This window comes from Chionomys nivalis, chromosome 20 (genome assembly GCF_950005125.1).
Source record: "Chionomys nivalis chromosome 20, mChiNiv1.1, whole genome shotgun sequence".
Taxonomy (NCBI): Eukaryota; Metazoa; Chordata; class Mammalia; order Rodentia; family Cricetidae; genus Chionomys; species Chionomys nivalis.
Window position 1 is genome coordinate 4,367,523 of NC_080105.1, and position 19,812 is coordinate 4,387,334.

Consider the following 19,812-nt stretch of genomic DNA (forward strand, 5'->3'; position numbering starts at 1 on the left):
CATGTGCATCCTGAGGGAATTCAGCTCTCTCCTTCCACCGTGTGAGTCTAGGGATTAGGAACTGAACTCGGGTCATCAGGCTTGGCAGCACCTTCACAGGAGGGACTATCTCACTGACCTCCTTTTTCTTTCTTTTTCTTTTGTTGGTTTTTCAAGACAGGGTTTTTTTGTGTCCTGGAACTCGCTCTGTAGACCAGGCTGGCCTCAAACTCAAAGATCTGCCTGCTTCTGCCTCCCAAGTGCTGGGATTAAAGGTGTGTGCCACCCTCAGAGCCCAGAGGTACAGGCAGTTGTGAGCAGTCCTGCCTGGGGGTACTGGGGCCTTAACTCAATTCTCTGCAAGAACAGTAAGCATTCCTCTGGCTTCCTTTTTAGAAACAGATTCTTTTAACTATGCAGTTGAGTCTAAAGGGGAACTCTCAATTCTTCCGCCTCAGCCTCCTGAGTGCCAGCAGGACCTGTGTTCTGTGATGAGTTGTCAACCAGAAGAAAATAAAGTCAGCTGAAAAAGAACTTAATGATTCACACAGACAGTGCCACCCCTGGGCTGGCAGTCCTAAATTCTGTAAGAAAGCAGGCTGGGCAAACCATATGGAGCAAGCCAGGGAAGCAAGCCAGGAAGCACTGATCCTCCATGGCCTCTGCTCCAGTTCCTGCCCGGAGTTCTTGGTTTTCCTCAATGATGGACTGTAATCTGTAAATCAAGTAACCCTTCCTCTCCAGGTGCTTGTGGTTTTATCAGTGACACAGGCTAGGGCAGGTATGCACCCCACAGCAGAGCTTTTCTCCTGGCGTAAGAACACGGGGAGAGCTACGCCTTTCATAGAGATGTTCACAGAAGCTGTGGAGAATCACAGGAAAACAGGGCAGGATGGTGGTCAGAGGATCAAATCAGGTCCCTCAGCACCTTCACTAAGCAACCGAGCAACCCAATCACAAGGGCGGGAGGTGCTGGTGGTCAGTGGCCAGCAGACGGACAGGCTGAGGCCTTAGGACACAGAACAGTTCAGACAGTACCTTGGGGGAAGAGCTGGGGAACTCACTTGCACCCAGGCCCTGTGAGCACAGCACTGTAAAGTCTTGTGTAAGGCTCCCACAGCCAGAACTTCGGGACAAACACAATTCCACTCAGAATACTCCGGAAGAGCAGATCCCAGGGCTCCAAGGGGAGGCTTGAGAGAGTCAGGCTGATCTGTACACACCTCCATGGTACACCCGGCCCGGCTGCAAGCCCTGGTTAGTGCTGTAACCACAGCAGTGACACAGCACTGGAACTGTATGACCAGGCATCCCTGGGAAGAGCTGGCTACAAACATGGGCTAGAAAGGGTGTGTAGGAACCCACTCAACTACGCTTGGTCTCTTTAGAGAATTCTAAAATTACTTTGAAAAACAACAGTCTTTAGGCTGAAGACATAGCTCCGTGGTTAAGAGCACATGCTGCTCCCACAGAGTTCAGCTCCCAGCACCCCATCAGGCAGCTCCCAACTTCCGATCACCTCACCTCCAGGGGATCTAGCACCTCCTTCTGACCTCCATGGTCTGGACGCATACACACACAATTTTTTTTCTAGTCTCCCCTCCACCCCTGTGGGGTTTTTTGTTTGGTTGTTTTTTTTTTAAGAGACAAAGTCTCACTGTGTAGCCCTTGGTGGCCTGGCACTCCATATGTAGACTAGGCTGGCCACAAACTCATAGAGATCTATCCATCTGCCTCTGCTGCCTGAGTGTTGGGATTAAAGGTGTGCACTACCATACACAGTACAATTTATTTTAATTACCTTAAATCTTTAAAGTGCTTTAATCACTGGTAAATTCATCACGATATTTAGGTTTGTTTTGTTTAAAGGTGTGTATGTATTTATACATGTATGTAAGGGTGGGTGCTCTGAGAGGCCAGAAGAAGGCATCGGATCCCTCAGAGCTGGAGTTAGAGGTGGCTGTAAGCTGACAAATGTGGGTGCTGGTACCTGAACTTGGTTACAGCCGAGTCCTCTCTCCAGCCCCTTTGCTGTTTAGTGACACAATGGGAACTACCTCAGAAGAAGTCTCAGTGAGGAGCTGCTTCAATTAGGTGGGCTTGTGAGAGGTTCCTGGGATGTGTGGGTGTAACACCCCTGGGCTAGGCCCTGGGCTGAATGAACAGAAGAGAGCATTCAGGTCCCTGTCCCTGTGCTTCTGACTGGATGTGACCAGCTACTTCAGGTTCCAGCTTGCCTTGTCCCAAGTGGCTGTGCCTGGAGCTGTGAGCCACAGGTGCCCTTTCACCAGAGCTGCTTCTGTCAGGGCAGTTCTATGACACCAGCAGTAAAGAGGCTCAGACAGCCCAAGACAGTCAAAGGCAGTCACCGAGTCAGGGGCTGGGTACTTACAGACCTGTACTCCAAAGTGAGAATTCCTCACTTGAGCCTGGCAGTTGTGTGTGGATGATAGCAAACAGTGGAAGAAATGTACAAGTTGCCCAGCCTCAGGGGTGCCCAGCCCCTCCCCTGCTCTGTGTGTGTATATATACCTGTTTGTCCAAGAACCCTTTACCTTCAGGGTCTGCCAAGTCCCATATCTGTGGAGACATAAAAATGCCTATAAGTGTGACTGTCGTCACAAGTCACATTGACTGCTTCTCTGCCATGGGCGCTGGGACCGATAACTCTGCCAGGCACACAGCTATTTGGTGGCAGGGCCCAAAGAACCCCAGATGCCCACTTAGCTCCCTATTCAGTCATTACATAGCAATGCAAACCCACAGCTATCAAGACACCAGAAGCACTCTACCTTGACGGGGACCACCATCTGAGACTGACCTCAAACTCCAGAGATCCATAGCCCTCTGCCTCCAGAGAGCTGGGATTAAGGGAGCTCTCTGCCATGCTTAGCACTGTTGCTTTGATTTATTTTTTCAAAACAGGTTATACTATCTAGCCCAAGCTGGCTGGGAACTCATGATCCTTCTGCGTTAGCCTCTCAAATGCTAGGATGGGCTTGAAAGGTTAGTTCTAAAGGCCTTTAGCTCCACCAGCTACAGCAAAGAAGCGCTGAGTGTCCTGGCCCTACCCAGGGAGGATCTGCATAGCTAGGAGACTATGCTTCATCTTCCCTACCTTCCCCAGGATGATGTCAGAGAGCCCCGACTTCTTCAGAAACAGCGCAGCCTCGCTGGCCCCAACTCTCCCTGTGTAGGCAGGGTCCACCTGAACAAGGACAGCAAGAGTTGACACGGTCACTTACAGATGCAGAGGTAGTAGCTGTGCTATCTCCATGTGTGTTCACAGGAGCCAACACACCCACTCATAGATGCTGTCTCCATATGTGCTCACAAAAAGTTGCTTTAAGTGTGTTCCCAACTTCAACAACAAAGATGGGTGCCTCTGGGTTCCATCTCCAGCACTAGCACACACATGCACACATGATTACATACACAATATATAAAAAGGTACTGGTGGACTGGAGAGATGGTCAGTGGACAAAGGTTCCTGCTACCAAGTCTGACAGCCTGAATTTGATCTCTGGGACCCACATGGCGAAAGCAGAGAGCTGACCCCAAGAGTTGTTCCTTGACTGCTATAGGCACCCGATGGCACAAGTGAACACATTCACACCTGCACAGTAAGATAAATTAAAATGTAAAACAAGAAGATAGCAATTAGGCATACCTGCTTGTAGTAAGATTCATATAATGGATTTCCACTGGGAATCTGAACAGAACAGAAAAGTCAGAAAGTGGTCACAAGTGGACATATGGCCTGACAGCACAAAAGTACCCTCCCGCCTTGGGCTTTTTCCTCTTCAGGTCTTTGGTTGTTTTGTTTCATTTGTGTTGGAACAAGACACTGCTAGATAGCCATGGTTGGCCTTAAACTCCTAGTGATCCTCTTGACTCAGGCTCTTGAGTGCTGATATTAGAGGCAGAAACACACCCAGTCCCAAGCTCCTCTTGAACTCCTAGGGTCAAGTGGTCTCCTGCCAGACTCCTAAGGTGACAATACACAATGTTCTGCCATCACCAAAATACACCCTGGTTCTGGTAAAAATGTGTGCACCTGGCAGCCAGAGCAAAGCCAAACCCCAGCACTGAGGCTCGCCGAGGGAGAGGCAGTGATGGAGCCTCCTTCCTCACCCCATGTGTGGGTGGAGTTTCTGGATGTGACCCTGTGTCACCAGAATGCACCCGTCCTGTCCTCTGCCAGTCTCCCGACAAGTGACAGCACCCAGATTCATGCTGCAGCATCCTCCAGGATGCAGACAGCCTCACACTGAAAGCATCCACTCATCTGTGCGGGAAGCCAAGAGTCTTCCATTCCACACCAATGACACCCCTGTTCAGCCCAGAACATGCCCGGAAAGTAAGGTCACTTATCGGGCTCTAACTACCACCTCCGTCCCTCACTGGCCTCAACAGGATACCCCTCTATGGGGAGGAAGAAGTCATCTGGGGGAGCAAACTACCCCAGTGAGGAAGTAAACAGCCACTACGCAGCAGTGGGGTCTCCCAGCATTGGACAGAGGGGTGGCTGAGGCAGAAGTCTTGTGAGTCAAGACAACCTGGACTATGTAATGAGACCCTGCCCCTCCTCCCAAAAAAAAGTGACTATATGAAAAGGGCTTCCCTATGTTGGTGTTTTATGGAGGCTGAAGCTCAAATGCAGGCAGCATCAATCCCAGTGAGAACTGGGAGAAGTAACAGTCAAGAAGGGGGCTCCATACTCTGAAGCATCAGGCTGGTATCACCCTGTCCCCACAGGGGAGTGTTCTGCTCACTCCCTCTGCCTGGCCAGATGTAGGTGCCCTCCTTGGTCTTCCCAACCACCAGAGCTTACAAGAGGCAAATCTCTTCTAGACCAATGGCCCAGCCTTGGACATCCAGCACAAAACACACCAGGGTCGAGTGAAGAGAGATATGGGTAAGTTAAAGGGTGTCATCCACACAGCTGCAGGGAGACTGAGAGCTGAGCGTTCCTAAGAGGTTTATCAAACCTTCCTTAAGTTGTGGCACACACTTTCAAATCCCAGAACTCAGGAGGCAGAGACAGGAGGATCTCTGTGAGTTTGAGGCCAGTCTGATCTACATAGTGAGTTTCAGGTTACTTAGGGCTTCATAGTGAGATTCTGTCTTTATAAACAAATAAATAAACTTCCTTGGCCTGGGCTGCCTGTGATGCTAGCGGTCAAGAGACTGAGTCAGAAGGGATGCTGTCCTGTGACTGCAAAAGGATAATCCAGGGCAAGAACCCCAACCTCTGAACCAGCACTAATCAGCACGAGATCACTTCAGATTCAAAACAATGCAATTATAATTAGTTTCTCTGGGGGAACCAGGCACCTGTGAGCAGAGCAAAATACCCAGACAATGAGAGGCAGGAGGGAAAGTACAGAGGGCTGCAGGGGAGAGAGGGGGAGAGGTGGAACAGCAGGAAAAGACCTAAGGCTTGGAGCAAATGCTAGAGAAAGAACATATGAAAATGCCACTATGCAGGGTTAGCAAGACGTCTCAGCAGGTAAATGTGCTTGCTCTACAAGCCTGATAACCTGAATTTGAGTTCCAGAACCCATAAGATGGAGAGAACGGACTCCCTCAAGTTATCATCTAACCTCTCCAGGCATGCAGTATGCATGCACACACATACATAACTAAATACTTCAGCAAGTCTCTAGAACAACCTCCCCAGAGCAGTAAGACCGACAGAAAGGAGACAGGCTGTTTGTCATGTGTGAGAAAAGGTGCCAATGGCACAGTACCTGCCATAGCTCATCTACCTCACAGGTCTCATTGGTAAAGTCTAGACTGAAAATATTTTCCTCAGGTTTTTGGAGGTAGTTCAATTCCATAGCACCCAAGTACACCAAGCATCCACTCTCAAGACACTGTGGCTCAATGATAGACAGCGGTAGGTTTGGTGCATGTCAATGCAATTATTACCATCTGGCTCAAGCTTCCCAAGGGCCTAGAAGTAACAAGAGCCACACTCGAGCCAATGAGTTCAAAACCAACTAATCTGAGCAACACAGAGAGAGCCGGCCCCAGTCAAAACAAAACCCAAAACAAGCAAAACTACCAGATTCATGGTCAAGAGAAACAGCCCAGTATCCAGAGAGGCGGCCACAGCCAGGTTCACGAAAGCCTGTTCCACCCCTGGGGCTAGGCATCCATCCTGAGAAGCCACAGTCCCATAAGCCTAGGGGCAGGACAACAACAGCAAAGGTTTTATTTATTAGTGCTCACACTGGAATACTGTGGACAGACACAAGAAAGCAGGGCAAATGAGACATAAGCCATGATCCCTCTTATGTCATGGCTTCCCAGGGACACTGAAGTGACACCTGCAGGCTGCCTTAGTGTTCACTGTGACACCACCCAAGCCTCAGTCATGGCCAATCTGTGAAACAAGCATGAGCAAAGACCTCAGTCACAGCCAGCTCACGATAAGGGCAGTGGTCCCCCGAGTGAGCTCCCAAGCTAGGACAGAGGCCACTGGACCCACAGCTGCCACACAAGCTATGCTCACAAGTCTGACCCCAATGGGAGAGGCACAGACATAGAGGAACCAGCCAGATGACAAGACTTTGAGGGCAAGAAGCTGCAGGGGCAGGCCCACTACACAGCCAGGACATCATAACTGTCCATTACAACATAGCCAACATAGCATCCACCCACGAGGTCCCTCAGCTTCTCCTCCAGCTGGGGTGAGATGGCAGGAAGAGGACATGGTACAGCTTTACACACTGCTGCTGAAGCAGCTTTGCAACACCACAATTCATGCGCATTAGAGAATATGGAACATGGCAGCAACTCTGAGGAGGGGGTGCTTTAGCAATCACATCACAGCAACCCTAATCCTGGCAGGATCCTGCCAAGAGCTCCACTCCTCACCCACACACCTTTTTTTTAAAGAATGTGACTCTTTGAGGAGGGCTTATTGTGTGTGTGTGTTCAGTCCTCAGGACTGATCCTAGTCTAGCTCTACCTGAACTATGCTCCCAGCCCCTAATCTGGAGGGTCTAGAAGCTCTAAAGCCCTTAGTAGGTGGCAACATTTATAAATAATAAAGAATTTAAGACTTCTAGGAAAATGTATAATCCACTCTCCTAATAAACAGATCATAGCGGAGCATGACAGCACGCATCTGCCATCCCCAAACTCCCCCAAGTAAGTGGAGGCATGAGGGTCAGGAGTTCAGGGCAATCTCAGGTTGGTGTGGAGTTTGAGGGAACCCTGGGATATCCGAGACCATCTTACCCCTCCTGATGGAGGACACTCCTCACTGTTCACTCAATGTCTTACATCCAACACTTCCATCTCATTTCATTTTCAGGCAGGGTCTCGGTACATATTCTTGGCATATCTTGCACTCACGATTTATCTCAGGCGGACCTCAAACCCTCAGCAATCTCCTGCCTCTGCTTCCTAAGGCTGGGACTACTGGCGGTATATGCATGCCACCATGCCTGGTCTTGAGCTACTCATTCAATCCTCCTATAAGGCAAGGCTATAGGGCAGATAATACGCGAGCCCATGCAAGCAGTGAGTGCTGAAGTTCCAGGAGCTCCAGGCTGGGAGGCCTTCACTTGATTCTAACTTGCTACAAAGACAGCCCATGTGTAGCAGTGCTGGGTGTGGGACAGTTACATAGGCATGTGACCTGGGAAAATGCACTTTCGAGGCTCCACAATGACGCACTTTACAAAACCAAAGCAGCCGTGATTAGACACTGAGCATACAAAGTCATCTGAAAACAGGTGCAGCCTGCTGCTTCCCCGGGGAGCCCATACCCAATCCTGGTTGCGCTGGGCACAGTAAGAAGGGACAGCCTAGACTCCCATATGATTCAAAGCACAGCCCTGCAGAGGTATGAGTGCCAGTCCTATCATGCCAGCCCTACCCCCAGGGCATGCTGGCCTACATTCCGTCATGTGGCAAGTATGTGGCAGGAAGGAGACTCCACTACATGGGTGTTTGACCCCCAGAGTAACAGCTCTCTCTAGGCCAGGCCAGAGCTCAGGCAGGGCCTGGGAATGAGGAACTTCACAGGGGGGACAGTCAGAAAGAGAAGCTGATCATGGCAGTATGACTTGCACACATAGACAGAGACTCTAGGCTTGGCATGGGCTTCCGAAACCTCAAAATCCAGCCCCATTGACACACTTCCTCCAACAAGGCCACACCTCTTAATCTTTACAATCCTTTCAAATACTGCCACTCCTTAGTGACTAAGCTTCAAATATGAGTCTATGAGGCCATCTGTATTCTAATCACCACACCTGATGACCTGGCTTCACTCCCAGAACCTACACAAACATGGAAGGCGAGGGGTGGCTCCATATATACACTGTGTCTTCTAACCTCTACACACAGTGGCAATGCTCTCCCACCACCCATAATAATAAAATAATTTTAAATTAACAAAGAGACAACGCTGGGGCTCAGTGGTAGAGCATCAATGTGTGGACAAGGTCCTAGGTTTTATTCTCACCACTTCAATAAATGAGGGAAGGAGAGGAGGGGAAGAGGGAGGAAGGTAAAAATTAGGAAGAGAAAAAAAATGGTTGAGAAAGGCAGGCCATCCCCCACTAGCAATTATGCTGGCAGAACATCCTGCTATAAGGTGCCCAGGTCAGCAGGGCTTTAGGGCTCTTTCATACCACACAGCACCATCTTCTGAATGGAACTCAAGTCTAAACATAGAACTCAGCTTTTCCCAGGAGCACACACTGTAATGATCTGTCTTGTCCCTTTAAGAGACAAGCCCCATTCACCCCCTCTGCTGAGGCAGGCAGATCATCCCTCCTGCTTGCAGGAAGTCTCTTCTGTCTTTCAGTCTCCTCCCCTCTCCCAACAAAGTTTGTCCTCAGGATTAGGGACATCATTTAGGAGTTGATTATAATTGGTATACGGTTGGGGGTTGGGGGGGAAATTTTTATAGGCTCAGGGATCTCTTTGGAAAAAAAAAGGAAATTGGATGGGATAATAGACTGGTATGACCTTACTAACACTAATAATAATAGTAATAGAGTGAATACTTGTGAGTTATTATTTTAGGCAATTACATTGGTATAGATTCTTATATATTGATACAAAGTTAAATTATACTGAATATTGAATGCATGCTTCTACCTCTGCTTAAAACATTTTTTATATATTGATATATATTTCTCATATTGCAATGTACATTTCTACCTCTGATCAAGATACTTATACATTGTTTACATTTTGAGGTCATCGTCCTCAGTTTTTGCACAGTTGTTTATTGTATAATATTCTAATATGAAGTCTTAGTCTTTAAGTTACATAGTATAGATCTAGCCAGGCGGTGGTGGTGCACACCTTTAATCCCAGCACTCGGAAGGCAGAGGCAGGTAGATCTCTGTGAGTTTGAGACCAGCCTGATCTACAAGAGATTCAGGACAGGCTCCAAAGCTACAGAGAAACCCTGTCTCAAAAAAAAACAAAAACAAAAAACAAACAAACAAAAAAAGAATTATAGATCCATAGTCATCTATGTTTGTCATACTTATAGTTAGACTAATCAGGTTCTTTAAATACATAGAGATTATATTCTGCATAGATAGGTAATCTTCAACCACTTCAAAGAGCTGTAGGATATGGCATTTAAATAACTTAGGGTTCTGTTGAAGTGAAACACGATTGCTCCTGGCAGCACCGATCTATTCCCGAGAGAATGTTGAGCACTGAAAACACTCCACTTGGAGCTTGTTTTCTTCTTGGCAAAACTGGCCTTTGGGCAAAGAACTGCCCATGCCCCAACCACTGACAAGGTACATGGTATCCAGAAATGGATAAGCAGGACTTTCAAATCTTGCCAAGACAGGGTAAGACGGTTTTGAAAAGTGTCCTGCCTCTGAAAATGGTCTGTCGGTTATTCTAGGCCTTAGCCAAAGTTGGTTGCTTCAACGTTGCAAATGAGACTTTGGGTGATTGCCCAGGTAGCCAGTTGTCTCTGTCATTTGTTGCACATTTTGGAAGTTGCTTGATTGCACTTCCTGTTTACTCAAGTAATATTATTTCCCTTCTCAGATCTTCGATGGGGTTGAAGACTAGATAGTTGTAGTTACTTTCCTCTCATGATTTGTCCAAGTTATTTATTATACAAGACTTAAACTAGTTAGGATGGGATAATTATTGAATATATTTGTTCTTATTGTATATAATTTTGTATTAGGCTTAGAACTCTTATTTAAACAAAAGGGGGAGGTGCTGTAGGAAGTCCTATAGCCAGTGGTTACCCACCCACTGGGGTGTGGCCTCTTACACTATTTATGCCATCTGCTCTCTTTTCCGGCTGTGGTATTCAGTTTCTGATCTCCGTCCAGAAGAGGATTCTGATTTGTGAGTCTACCCCTAAATAAATAACTGTCTATTCCTCAATTCTGAGCTAGGTGGGATTCCTTTTAAGTGTCCTTCTTCAGTCTCTCTCCCAAAGAAGCAGCTTCTGCCTTCTTTCTTCTCCCCACTTCTCCCCCCCACCCCCCGCTCCTCTCTTTCTCTGATCTTCTCCCTTCTCCCCTTACCACCTTTCCCTTTCCCACCCATAACCCACTAACCAAATATCCAACCTCACTCTGCATGGCATGCCTATCCATCTTGGTCTCTTATCTGCCACATGGACCACTGCGGTCTCAGGACCCACTGCCCACTGCCTGCCACCGCCTGGGGACCTGCACATGGTCTCATGGCCCACTGCCCACTGTCGCCCTTGGGTATCCACAGCATTTTATTTTTACCATAACACACACACACAGCTTAGGAGTTTCCTACCATATTTCATGCAAGCTAGTCCCAGAAGGGCAGGTGTGTAACTTCCTGCCTGTGGAGCCATGTCTGAAGAACTTTTGGATTTGGGGGTACTGCTCATTTGGGATTTCAAGCAAAACAATGCACAGCCTGTATTACAGAACAGAAGTGCTAGCCTTGCTGTCTACTTGGCAAAGTCAAGACCAGTCATGGAGCAGAGCCGGCAGAAGCACATGCACACATTCTTTGCCCTGCTCTGGAGGTGGAACAATGCAGCTGCAGGAGCTGGACCTATGCACCCCAGATGTGCAGGTGTAAGCAACTCCTCCAAACTCCAGCCAGACTTCTGCTAACTGCGGGATCATTCTCAGATTGACACACAAAAGCAGAATTAAAATATATGCCTATGCATGTGTATATGCCAGTGTACACAAAGGTCAGAGGACAACTTTGTGAGAGTTGACTCTCATCACCATGTAGGTCCCAGGGGTCAAATTCATATTATCAGGTTTGGCAGCAAGAACCTTTAGCAGCTGAACCATCTCATCAACCTTAAAGTTTTAATTTATATTTAAACTTTTTTAAAAAAAATGTGTGTACATGTGTAATTCTATTTCAATTAAAAGTTGTGTATGCAAACATGCCACAGCTTATAAGTGGAGGTCAAAGGACTCGTTCTTCTCCCACTTTGTGGGTCCTAGGATTGACCTCATGGCTGTCAGGCTTGGCAGCAAGTGCCTTTACCTACTAAGTCATCTTGTTAGCCTCCCTCCCTTTTTAAAAGAATGAATGGTGAAGGGTGCTGGAGATACAGCTTAGTGCGTAAGAGCACATACTGATCTTACAGAAACCTGGGTCAGGCAGCTCACGGCCATCTTTAATTTTAGTTCCAGGGAACTGACACCTCCTCTGGCCTCCACAGGCACCTGAATATACATTTCGAATAAACTCATGCAGGAACCAACACACACACAAATAAAAATAAACAAGCCAGAAGAGGAGGAAGAAAGGCTTTCTGCAGCTATGGCATAATGGGGCAGAAGACAGTGTGCACCATGTAGGGCAGAGCAGAGCCTAGATGGACCCATCTGCTCATTATTATTATGGCATCTGGAGACAGGATGTCACTATGTAGCCCAGACGGATCTCAACTTCCAGCAGTCATTCTGCTTCAGCCTCCAAAGCACCGGGACTGCAGCACCACACTGCCCTGCACGATACCCCATGTTTGCAATGCCTTGAGTTTGGCACATACTAGCTCTACTACTGGGTCAGACCCTAGCCCCGTTCCAATGGACTCTAATGAGATGTGAGTGGCTCAGTGGGTAAAGCCGATTGCCACTAAGCCTGACAACCTGAGTCTGACCCCTACTCCTGTAAGTTGTCCTCTGACCTCTACACACATACTATAGTGTCCCCCAACATAAATAAGTGTGATAATTTCTTTTTAAGAAGTAAAAGTTACACCAGGGGCCTCATCTGAAGATTATGAGGGAAGGAGGTGGCCTGGTGGCCAGAAGGGTAGTTTTCAGCACAGTGCTGGAGGAAGCAAAACACAGAACAAAGTGGACCACAGCTGCTGGTCACATTAGTGATTGACACATAAAAGATACAGGTGAAAACTAAAAAAAAAATGAGCACAGACTTCAATGTAAAATGTGAACATACGAAACACTGAGGAGAAAGCACAGGAGACAAATCTTTAGAATCCAGGGCTAGGTGACGGTTTAGAAGCCAGAGCGCCTGCTGATTGCACACAAGACCTGGTTACACATTCAGGCCAGGCCCATCCCAGGCACTTACTGTGCATGCAGTGTCCTGGGTTCCATCCACAGCACTGGAGCAACAAATAAAAATGAGTTCTTATGCTGGGTCGTGGTGGCGCACACCTTTAATCCCAGCACTTAGGAGGCAGAGGCAGGAGGATCTCTGAGTTAGAGGTCAGCCTGGTCTACAGAGCGAGTTCCAGGACAGCCAGGGCTACACACAGAGAGAAAGGCCCTGTCTCAAAAAAGAAGTGAAGGGAGGGAGGGAGGGAGGGAGGGAGGGAGGGAGGGAGGGAGGGAGGGAGGGAGGGAGGGAGGGAAGGAAGGAAGGAAGGAAAGAAGGAAGGAAGGAAGGAAACTTCCCGAATTCAAATGGGGCTGGAGAGACGGATGGCTCAGTGGTTAAGATCACATGGAACAGAGTAGGAAAATCTTAAGGTCTCACTTGTTCCATCCACACTGCCAGAGCTCAGATTCAAGAGTGGAGAGCATCAATTGCTACCAGGTGACCTTGGATCCCAGCCTCCACTACAAGAAATGACCCCAGGTCAGGAATAGCAGTTTTCTGAGATAAGCCCACCTTCAGACAGCATACCTGGCTCTGCCAGCTCTTCCACCTACCCTAACTGACCTCACTAAGGCAAGAAGTCCCAGTCTGACATGGTGGCACATGCCTGTCACCCTAGCACTTAGGAGGCTAAAGCAGGAGGCTGGCTCTAAGTTCCAGGCAAGCCTGAGCTAAAGTAAACAGCTCTGTGCAGGGGTCAACTGCGCTATTCAACAGATGTGGATTCCCTTCCTAGCTGAGCCCTGGTTCACTGGGCAACCCTGGGACAGTAGGTCTCCTCTCTGGATCTCAGTCTCCACATTCCACCACCAAGGCCTTGTGGTCCTCGGCTGTACTGATTCACTCGCTCATCCTATCTACCCTGCTTCCACTCAAGTGTCTCCAACCCTCTACAAACGATTTCCCCAAAGAGAGGTAAGAGGTAGGCCTCTGGCTCCATTACTCCTCCCCTGCTTGCTTATTCCATCATCAATGAGGCCCTGAGGGTGCAGTGTGCATGACAGTGCTCTGAGCTTCATGAAGGACAGTCTACAACAAAGAGAACCCAGAATGACAGACAGGGACGGTGTGACACATGAGGGGCTTCATGGCTGGTGCAAGGATCCAGCAGATCCAGGGCTCTGCAGGAGAGGACGACAGAAGCCAAGTGTCTTGAGACCTGTCACCCCAGCAGCAGGGAGGACCATGTCAGCGATCATCCAACAACAGCGACAGGACTGGGGGCTGGTGTAGGAGTCATCCCAGCAGAAGAGCACCCGCTGAGTAACAAGGCTACAGACCCGAGGGCCAGGAGGACTGCACCCCCACACTGACCTTTCAGACTTAGTGTGCAGAAGGAAATGCAGGGCTAGGGGAGTGGCTGTTACCCTGGCAGAACCTGAGGTGCAAATGTGATTGTGAGCAGGATGCCATTAAAGCGCTGGGGCAGTAGAAAGGAAGACTCTGCTCAGAGCAGTCTTCTCAGAGTCTGTCTAGGGGACAGTCAACACATACCAGGTAACACTACCCAGAAGCCGAGACTTCTTAGTCTCCAGACACAGCCCACCACCCAGCTCAGAGACCATCCTCTCCCACTCTGCCTGTGCTTGAACAGCACCCTGGAAAGCCTGGAGATAGTCACCCCAAATGGCACCTTAGCTCAGTAGACTTCCGGAGTAGCCCACTCTGCACATCACTCTCTCAAGGACACCCTGGCCGTAAGAGACTCCTTTCCTCCATGGCCCTAGGGCTGTTACCTTACATCTTCCAGCTTGACTGCCCGGCCTGGTCTGCTGTCCCTACCTGGACACAGGTCCTAGGACTTGAGTTTGAATGCATCTGACCTCCTCCTGGGGTGCTTCCCATCTGCCGGGACTCCTCGATCCCACCCTGAGCTTTGCACCTTCCCACTCTGGACAACCACTGGTGACATCAATAACCCTGGTCACTGGCCAGCTACTAGCTGAGTCCTTAGACAGCAGGCCCTGAGCTGAGGCCCATCAGTTGACACAGGCACAGGAGTGCACTGGCTGGGTGAGAGGACCAGGATCAAAGTGTATCTAGATAAGAAAGAGTGAAACCCAGTATCCCCTCTGCATGGCCCTCTTGCTAGCTAGCACAGAGCCCTCCTCTACTCAGAGGCCTCACCATTCCAAAGGCAAGGACACACCACTGCGGACCAGGCCGAGGAAGACTAGAGGAGAAAGTTTCCAGTCTCTACTGAATGCCATTGCAATGACAGAAAACCCTAAAGAGACCATGCAGGCTAGTCACTCACCCACAAGCTCACAGCGACACATCCACCACTACCCCTCAGTCACACTCACAGCAGTACTCTCTCCTTCCTTTCCTGCCAGCTGAGGTCACCACACATCCAGGCAGTGTCACAAATTATTGCTATGCTGAGTGCTGTGACTGGCTGTTCTCTGCTTCCCTTAGCCCCATAGCAACACCAGGCACATACCTGCCACTAAGCTATGAGCCCTCAAGTGAAAGAATCTGGCCTGAGAGAGGATACCAATCCAAGGTACAGGGCGCTCAGCAGACCCAGCCAGCCCAGACTCCCAGCCCCACCCACAAGGTTCTAAAGCTCCCAGGAGTGATGGGGACAGCCTTAGAGATCCTTCCTAAGAACCAAACTTAAGAGGCAAATGCCTTCCAGACCCCACCAGGTTCAGCTGCATCTAGGACTCCAACAGAGACAGGGAGGGGACCTGAGGGTTCATCCAGCCCAATGGGGGCAATAATGTTGCTTAAAATTGCAGCCACACACCAGCTTGAAAACTGGCTTCTCTTAATCCAAAAGGAGCATGCTTTTCAATTTCACATTTTCCAGCAAAGATAAACGTTCTAACATGGGTGAGTCAGTGGCTTCCATTTCCAGCACCAGAAAAATAAGGTCTGGGGGCAGGAGAAAGGGCAGGCTAATTTCCTGTGATGAGGCCCTCTCCATCCTCCAAAGAGTTTGTAAAGCAGAGGTAAGAGGTGTCCCGTGGCTGCCCTGGAGCACGGAGGGCTAGCCTCAGGCTCTGGTCTGCATAGGCGATGGCTACTTCTTTCATTCATCTGTTGAATGAGGGGATGAGCATGAGCACAGCACTTGTGGAAGTCAGAAAACAACTTGCAGGAGTTGGGTCTCTCCTTCTACCATGTGGCTTCCAGAACTGAACTCAAATCATCAGGCTTGGTGGCAAGTGCCTCTACCCAATGAGTCACCTCATAGGTCCCCACAGCTACTGCTTCTCTTGACTACATCCCTTCCATGAGCCACCCCGCTGCTCTTCCTGAAGCCCTCTGACCAGCTCCTTTGCCACTGCACATCCAGCATTCCCTGTGGCAGTGCTGGCCCCAACACAGCCCCACCCAGTATTTCTCATATTCCCTAACAGCCTGGCAGTTAATATCAAGGCCCTGGGATACAGGATGAGTAAAAAGCATTGGCAGGAGAGGCAACATATATATCACGTGTCAATCACTCTACTGAGGATCCCAAGCCAGGCACAGCAGCTGCTGTGACCACCCAGCTACTCAGGAGACTGAAACATGGAGATGAAACTTTGAGGCCAGCCTGAGCTACATTGGGGGGGCTGCCTCAATATATATATATATATATATATATATATATATATATATATATATATATATATATATTTCCAGGGCTATATAGTTCAGTTGCTAGAGCACTATCTTAACATGCATAAGGCTGTAGCGTACACCCTCAGCACTACATACTATGGTCATGGTAGTGCATGCCTGTCATCCCAACACTTGGGAGGCAGGGGCAGGGAGACCAGACTGCAGGGCCATCCTGCTCTCCACAGTAAGTTCCAGGCCAGCCTGGGCTCTATGACAGCCTGTCTTAAAAGATGTTTTTGTTTTTAAATGAGACAGAGAGAATGCAAGAATACAGAAATCACGAGCAGGCATGTGGCAAAGCACAGGGTGTCCATCACACCAGATAGTCATTTGTGAGAAAAGGCTCCCTGAGGAGACAGCCCAGCTGAGGCAGGAAGAGCAGGTGAACAGGAAGAAGGGGAGGGGGATTCCAGACAGGCCACTGCAGGTGCAAAGGCCCCTGGGCAGCCAACGAGGCAGGCAGTGCTAGGAGATAGGAACCCTGGGATGCTCCCCGCCCCGCCCCGATGCTGATGAGCAGCAGCCCTTCTCAAGCAGGGCTTCTTATGCCTCTTCCAGCTTTCAGTCAGTAAGATGCAAGCCTGGCTAGAAACAGAAGGTGAGAGATCTCCCATGCAGCAAGTAGCAGGAGTCAAATGTGTAGCATCGGTGTTTCTGGGATGGAAATCAGAGGAAAAGCACTTGCCTAGATAGAATACATGAGGCACTGATGCTGATTCAGACCCTAGCACTCTTACACCAAACTAAGCGTGGCAGACTGTATCAGCCACAACAGCTAATGGCTCAAACTCCACAGGGAGTGGAATCCATCATGCCCTAGACCACTGGAGCCACCACCCTACCCATCAGCAAGCTGTGACCCTGCCTGAGGACAGTGGGTAGGTGTCACTCCACTGCAACCCTTGGCCTCAGGCCAGCTCTAGACAAGCAGCCTCCTGTCAGCCTTTTGTCCCAGACTCATCTGCAGTCCAGACACACCACGTCCTATTTTCCAAACACCTTCCTCCTTCTGTCCCTAAGTTACCCACAGTAAAAGAACATGGAAGGCAGGTGCTGTCAGGCATGCCAGCACTCAGGAGGTGAGGAGAGAGGATGGCAAGGCAAGTTCTAGATGAGACCAGGTGATAAACCTGTCTTAACCCTCTCCCCCAAAATGTACACAATGTACACAAAACATTGAAGACCACCAGATGGATGGTTCAGCAGGTAAAAGCCAAGCCTGGGGCCACTTGTCCTCTGACCACACACACAGTAGTGACACACTCATGTCCACACAAACACACACAAATATGTAAATGTTTTTTAAAAAAGTACAAGGATATAACAAGCAGGTGCTCTGAGGAGAAGTCACTGCAGGCAGCCAGTGACATCTGTGTCTGATACCTGGAAACAATCCTTCCAGGACAGGAAACCGCAGCACAATAAAAAGAGCTGGGTCAGAGAGCCTGGCCAGGTAAAAGTGCCAGGCACAACCCCAACCAGGGACCAGATGGCTCCGACTCACTTTACCCCTCTACACAGTAAACAACCACAACAATGACCAGAGTGACCCAGATGATTAACCCAGCAACCCACTATACAGCTCCTCCCCTCTTCTCTCTCAATGTGTATTGGCTTTGTTTAGTCAGGTTTAAACTACGTAGTCCTGCCTGACCTGGAACCACACAATCCAGGTTGTCCTTCAATTCACAGAAATCCTGCCTTTGCCTACCTAATGCTGGGTGACAGGCTGCCCGCCTAGACCCACTGCACAGAACGGCGTTCTAGAGGGACACTGGCTGCTCCAGGGAAGCCAAGCTGAGGAGACTAACATGCAGCTGTGCATCATGGCTGGTAACACAGTCTAGAGGTCTCCCCAGAGCATCTCAGGCAAAGACAGGCACTTGGCTCCTAAAAGCAGCTAACCCAGGCTCAAAGACGGGCATGGGAATGGGGGGGGGGGGGCGCTGAGGAAGGAAGCATGTGATCTTGCTTGGGAGGGCATCAGGAGTCAGCAAAAAGCAGGCAACACAGGTCAACAAAGCAGCCAGGGGAGTACGGTTTTTCCAGGGCCAAATCTGCCCCAGACCCCTGCTCTTTGTCCATCAAGGCATACTGAACAGTCACCAGCCTTTCAGAAAGATAACACAGGCACAAGGGGACAAATGAGGGTCCCCAGGCCCTCAACATTCATTCCAGACACACTAGCCTGGCTCAGAGCTCTGAGCAGGGTGACCAGCAGGCTGTATAGAAGAATGGGATGGTGGGGGGCCTCCTCAGTAGGCAGCTGTGGGTCAACTCCAATGTGGCACCCACAGGTATGGGACCTCACAAGTCACCTGCCTACTGCGGTCTCAGCTTCTTCCCATGTGATAAACGGTCTTTCTAGACGGGCTGGGGGATAGCTTGCTAGTAAAGCACCACCTGTCAAGTGCAAGGGCCTGGGTTTCATCCACAGCCCTGGAAACAATCAAAACCTACAACCACAGTACTTGGTTCAATAAAGTGTCCCCAAATCCCCTGGAAGTAAGACGTGAAAGCAGGTGCTTTCCTCCAGTCTGCGGTACCTTCAGTATGAGGGTGAGGACTATGAACAGCAGACCCACAGAAGGAGCGGGCAGGATGAAATCTGAGGTCCAGCAGGGCAGAAGGGAAGTCAGCAGTCTCCCTGCGCCACTACAGCACCAGCAACAACAGAGCCTGCTGGTAAGTGGAAGACAAGGGTCAGAACGTGAGGCTGGAGTAGCAAGGCTAGTCAACAAGGCCAAGTGGGCCAGAGCGGAGCAGAGTGGGCCTGGGGTGCTGGCTCACCAGTCCAGACTCACTTTACCAGAGCTACTCCCTATCCCTCTGCTGAGAGAATGAGAGTAATGGAAGGTTCTGGAGCAAGGGAGTGGCTAGAAGATCCCACACTAGTGTTAGGAAGAAAAGAGGGAAATGAGACTGATGCCCCAGAGAATTGCAAGGCTCAGGAAGTGGCCTATTCCAGAGTCCAGCAGGCCCCGAAGCGGTGGCAGAGGGTGTGTCAGGAGCATCTGCTGATGGCAGATTTAGAGTGCTGGGTATGGAGGCTGGGACCAGAAGGCAGAGAAAAAGAAGGCAAACAGAGAGGTGGGAGATGGCAAAAGCCCCTGACCAGAAAGGAGGAAGCTGAGTGGACAAAGGAGGAGGCTGTGCACAAGGCCTCAGGCTCTGTCCCAGCACCTCTGAAAGAGCAAGAAGGGTTCCTGGGTTAGGGAGAGCAAGGTGGAGGCTGGGTTTGCTGGCACTCATGTGCAATCTGCTGGGAAGTAGAGGCAGAACTGCAGATCCGATGGCCAGGGTGGTGTTGGGAAGGAAGGCAGAGGATAACAGGAAATGTCCTCTGGGGCTGGTGGAGAAAGAAGAGCAGTGGAGTTCCACTGGTCCTGTGGCTGGAAGCTCAACCACACCGAAGTCTTCTGTTCAGAACACCTCAACCATCCAAATGGTATCCCAGAATCCTCCCCTTGATTTCCCTGGGGTCCTATGTGAGCTCCGAGGCTTGGCTCTAAGGACCTTGTCTCACACCTGGGTCTGAGCTTCAAGGGCAGGCACAGTGGGCTAGAAAGATGGGTGGTTCAGCCTTTAAGAGGACTTAACTGCTCTTACTGAGGACCTAGG

General features: G+C 49.6%; 1 protein-coding gene across 9 annotated transcripts in view; it reads right to left on the reverse strand.

Moving 5' to 3' along the window:
* Positions 1-19,812, reverse strand: part of Eps15l1 (epidermal growth factor receptor pathway substrate 15 like 1) — an 80,560-nt gene that overhangs the window by 57,413 nt on the left and 3,335 nt on the right. For 6 of the 9 annotated variants that reach the window (XM_057752276.1, XM_057752281.1, XM_057752279.1 and 3 more), the window contains exons 2-4: positions 3,650-3,691; positions 3,098-3,187; positions 2,512-2,559 (exon numbers count right to left, since the gene is read on the reverse strand). In XM_057752276.1, the coding sequence (XP_057608259.1) occupies positions 2,512-2,559; positions 3,098-3,187; positions 3,650-3,691 (180 nt within the window). Of the gene's footprint in view, positions 1-2,511; positions 2,560-3,097; positions 3,188-3,649; positions 3,692-12,954; positions 13,038-19,812 lie in introns of those variants that run through there. The other 3 variants (XM_057752277.1, XM_057752278.1, XM_057752280.1) reach the window with 3 other exon arrangements.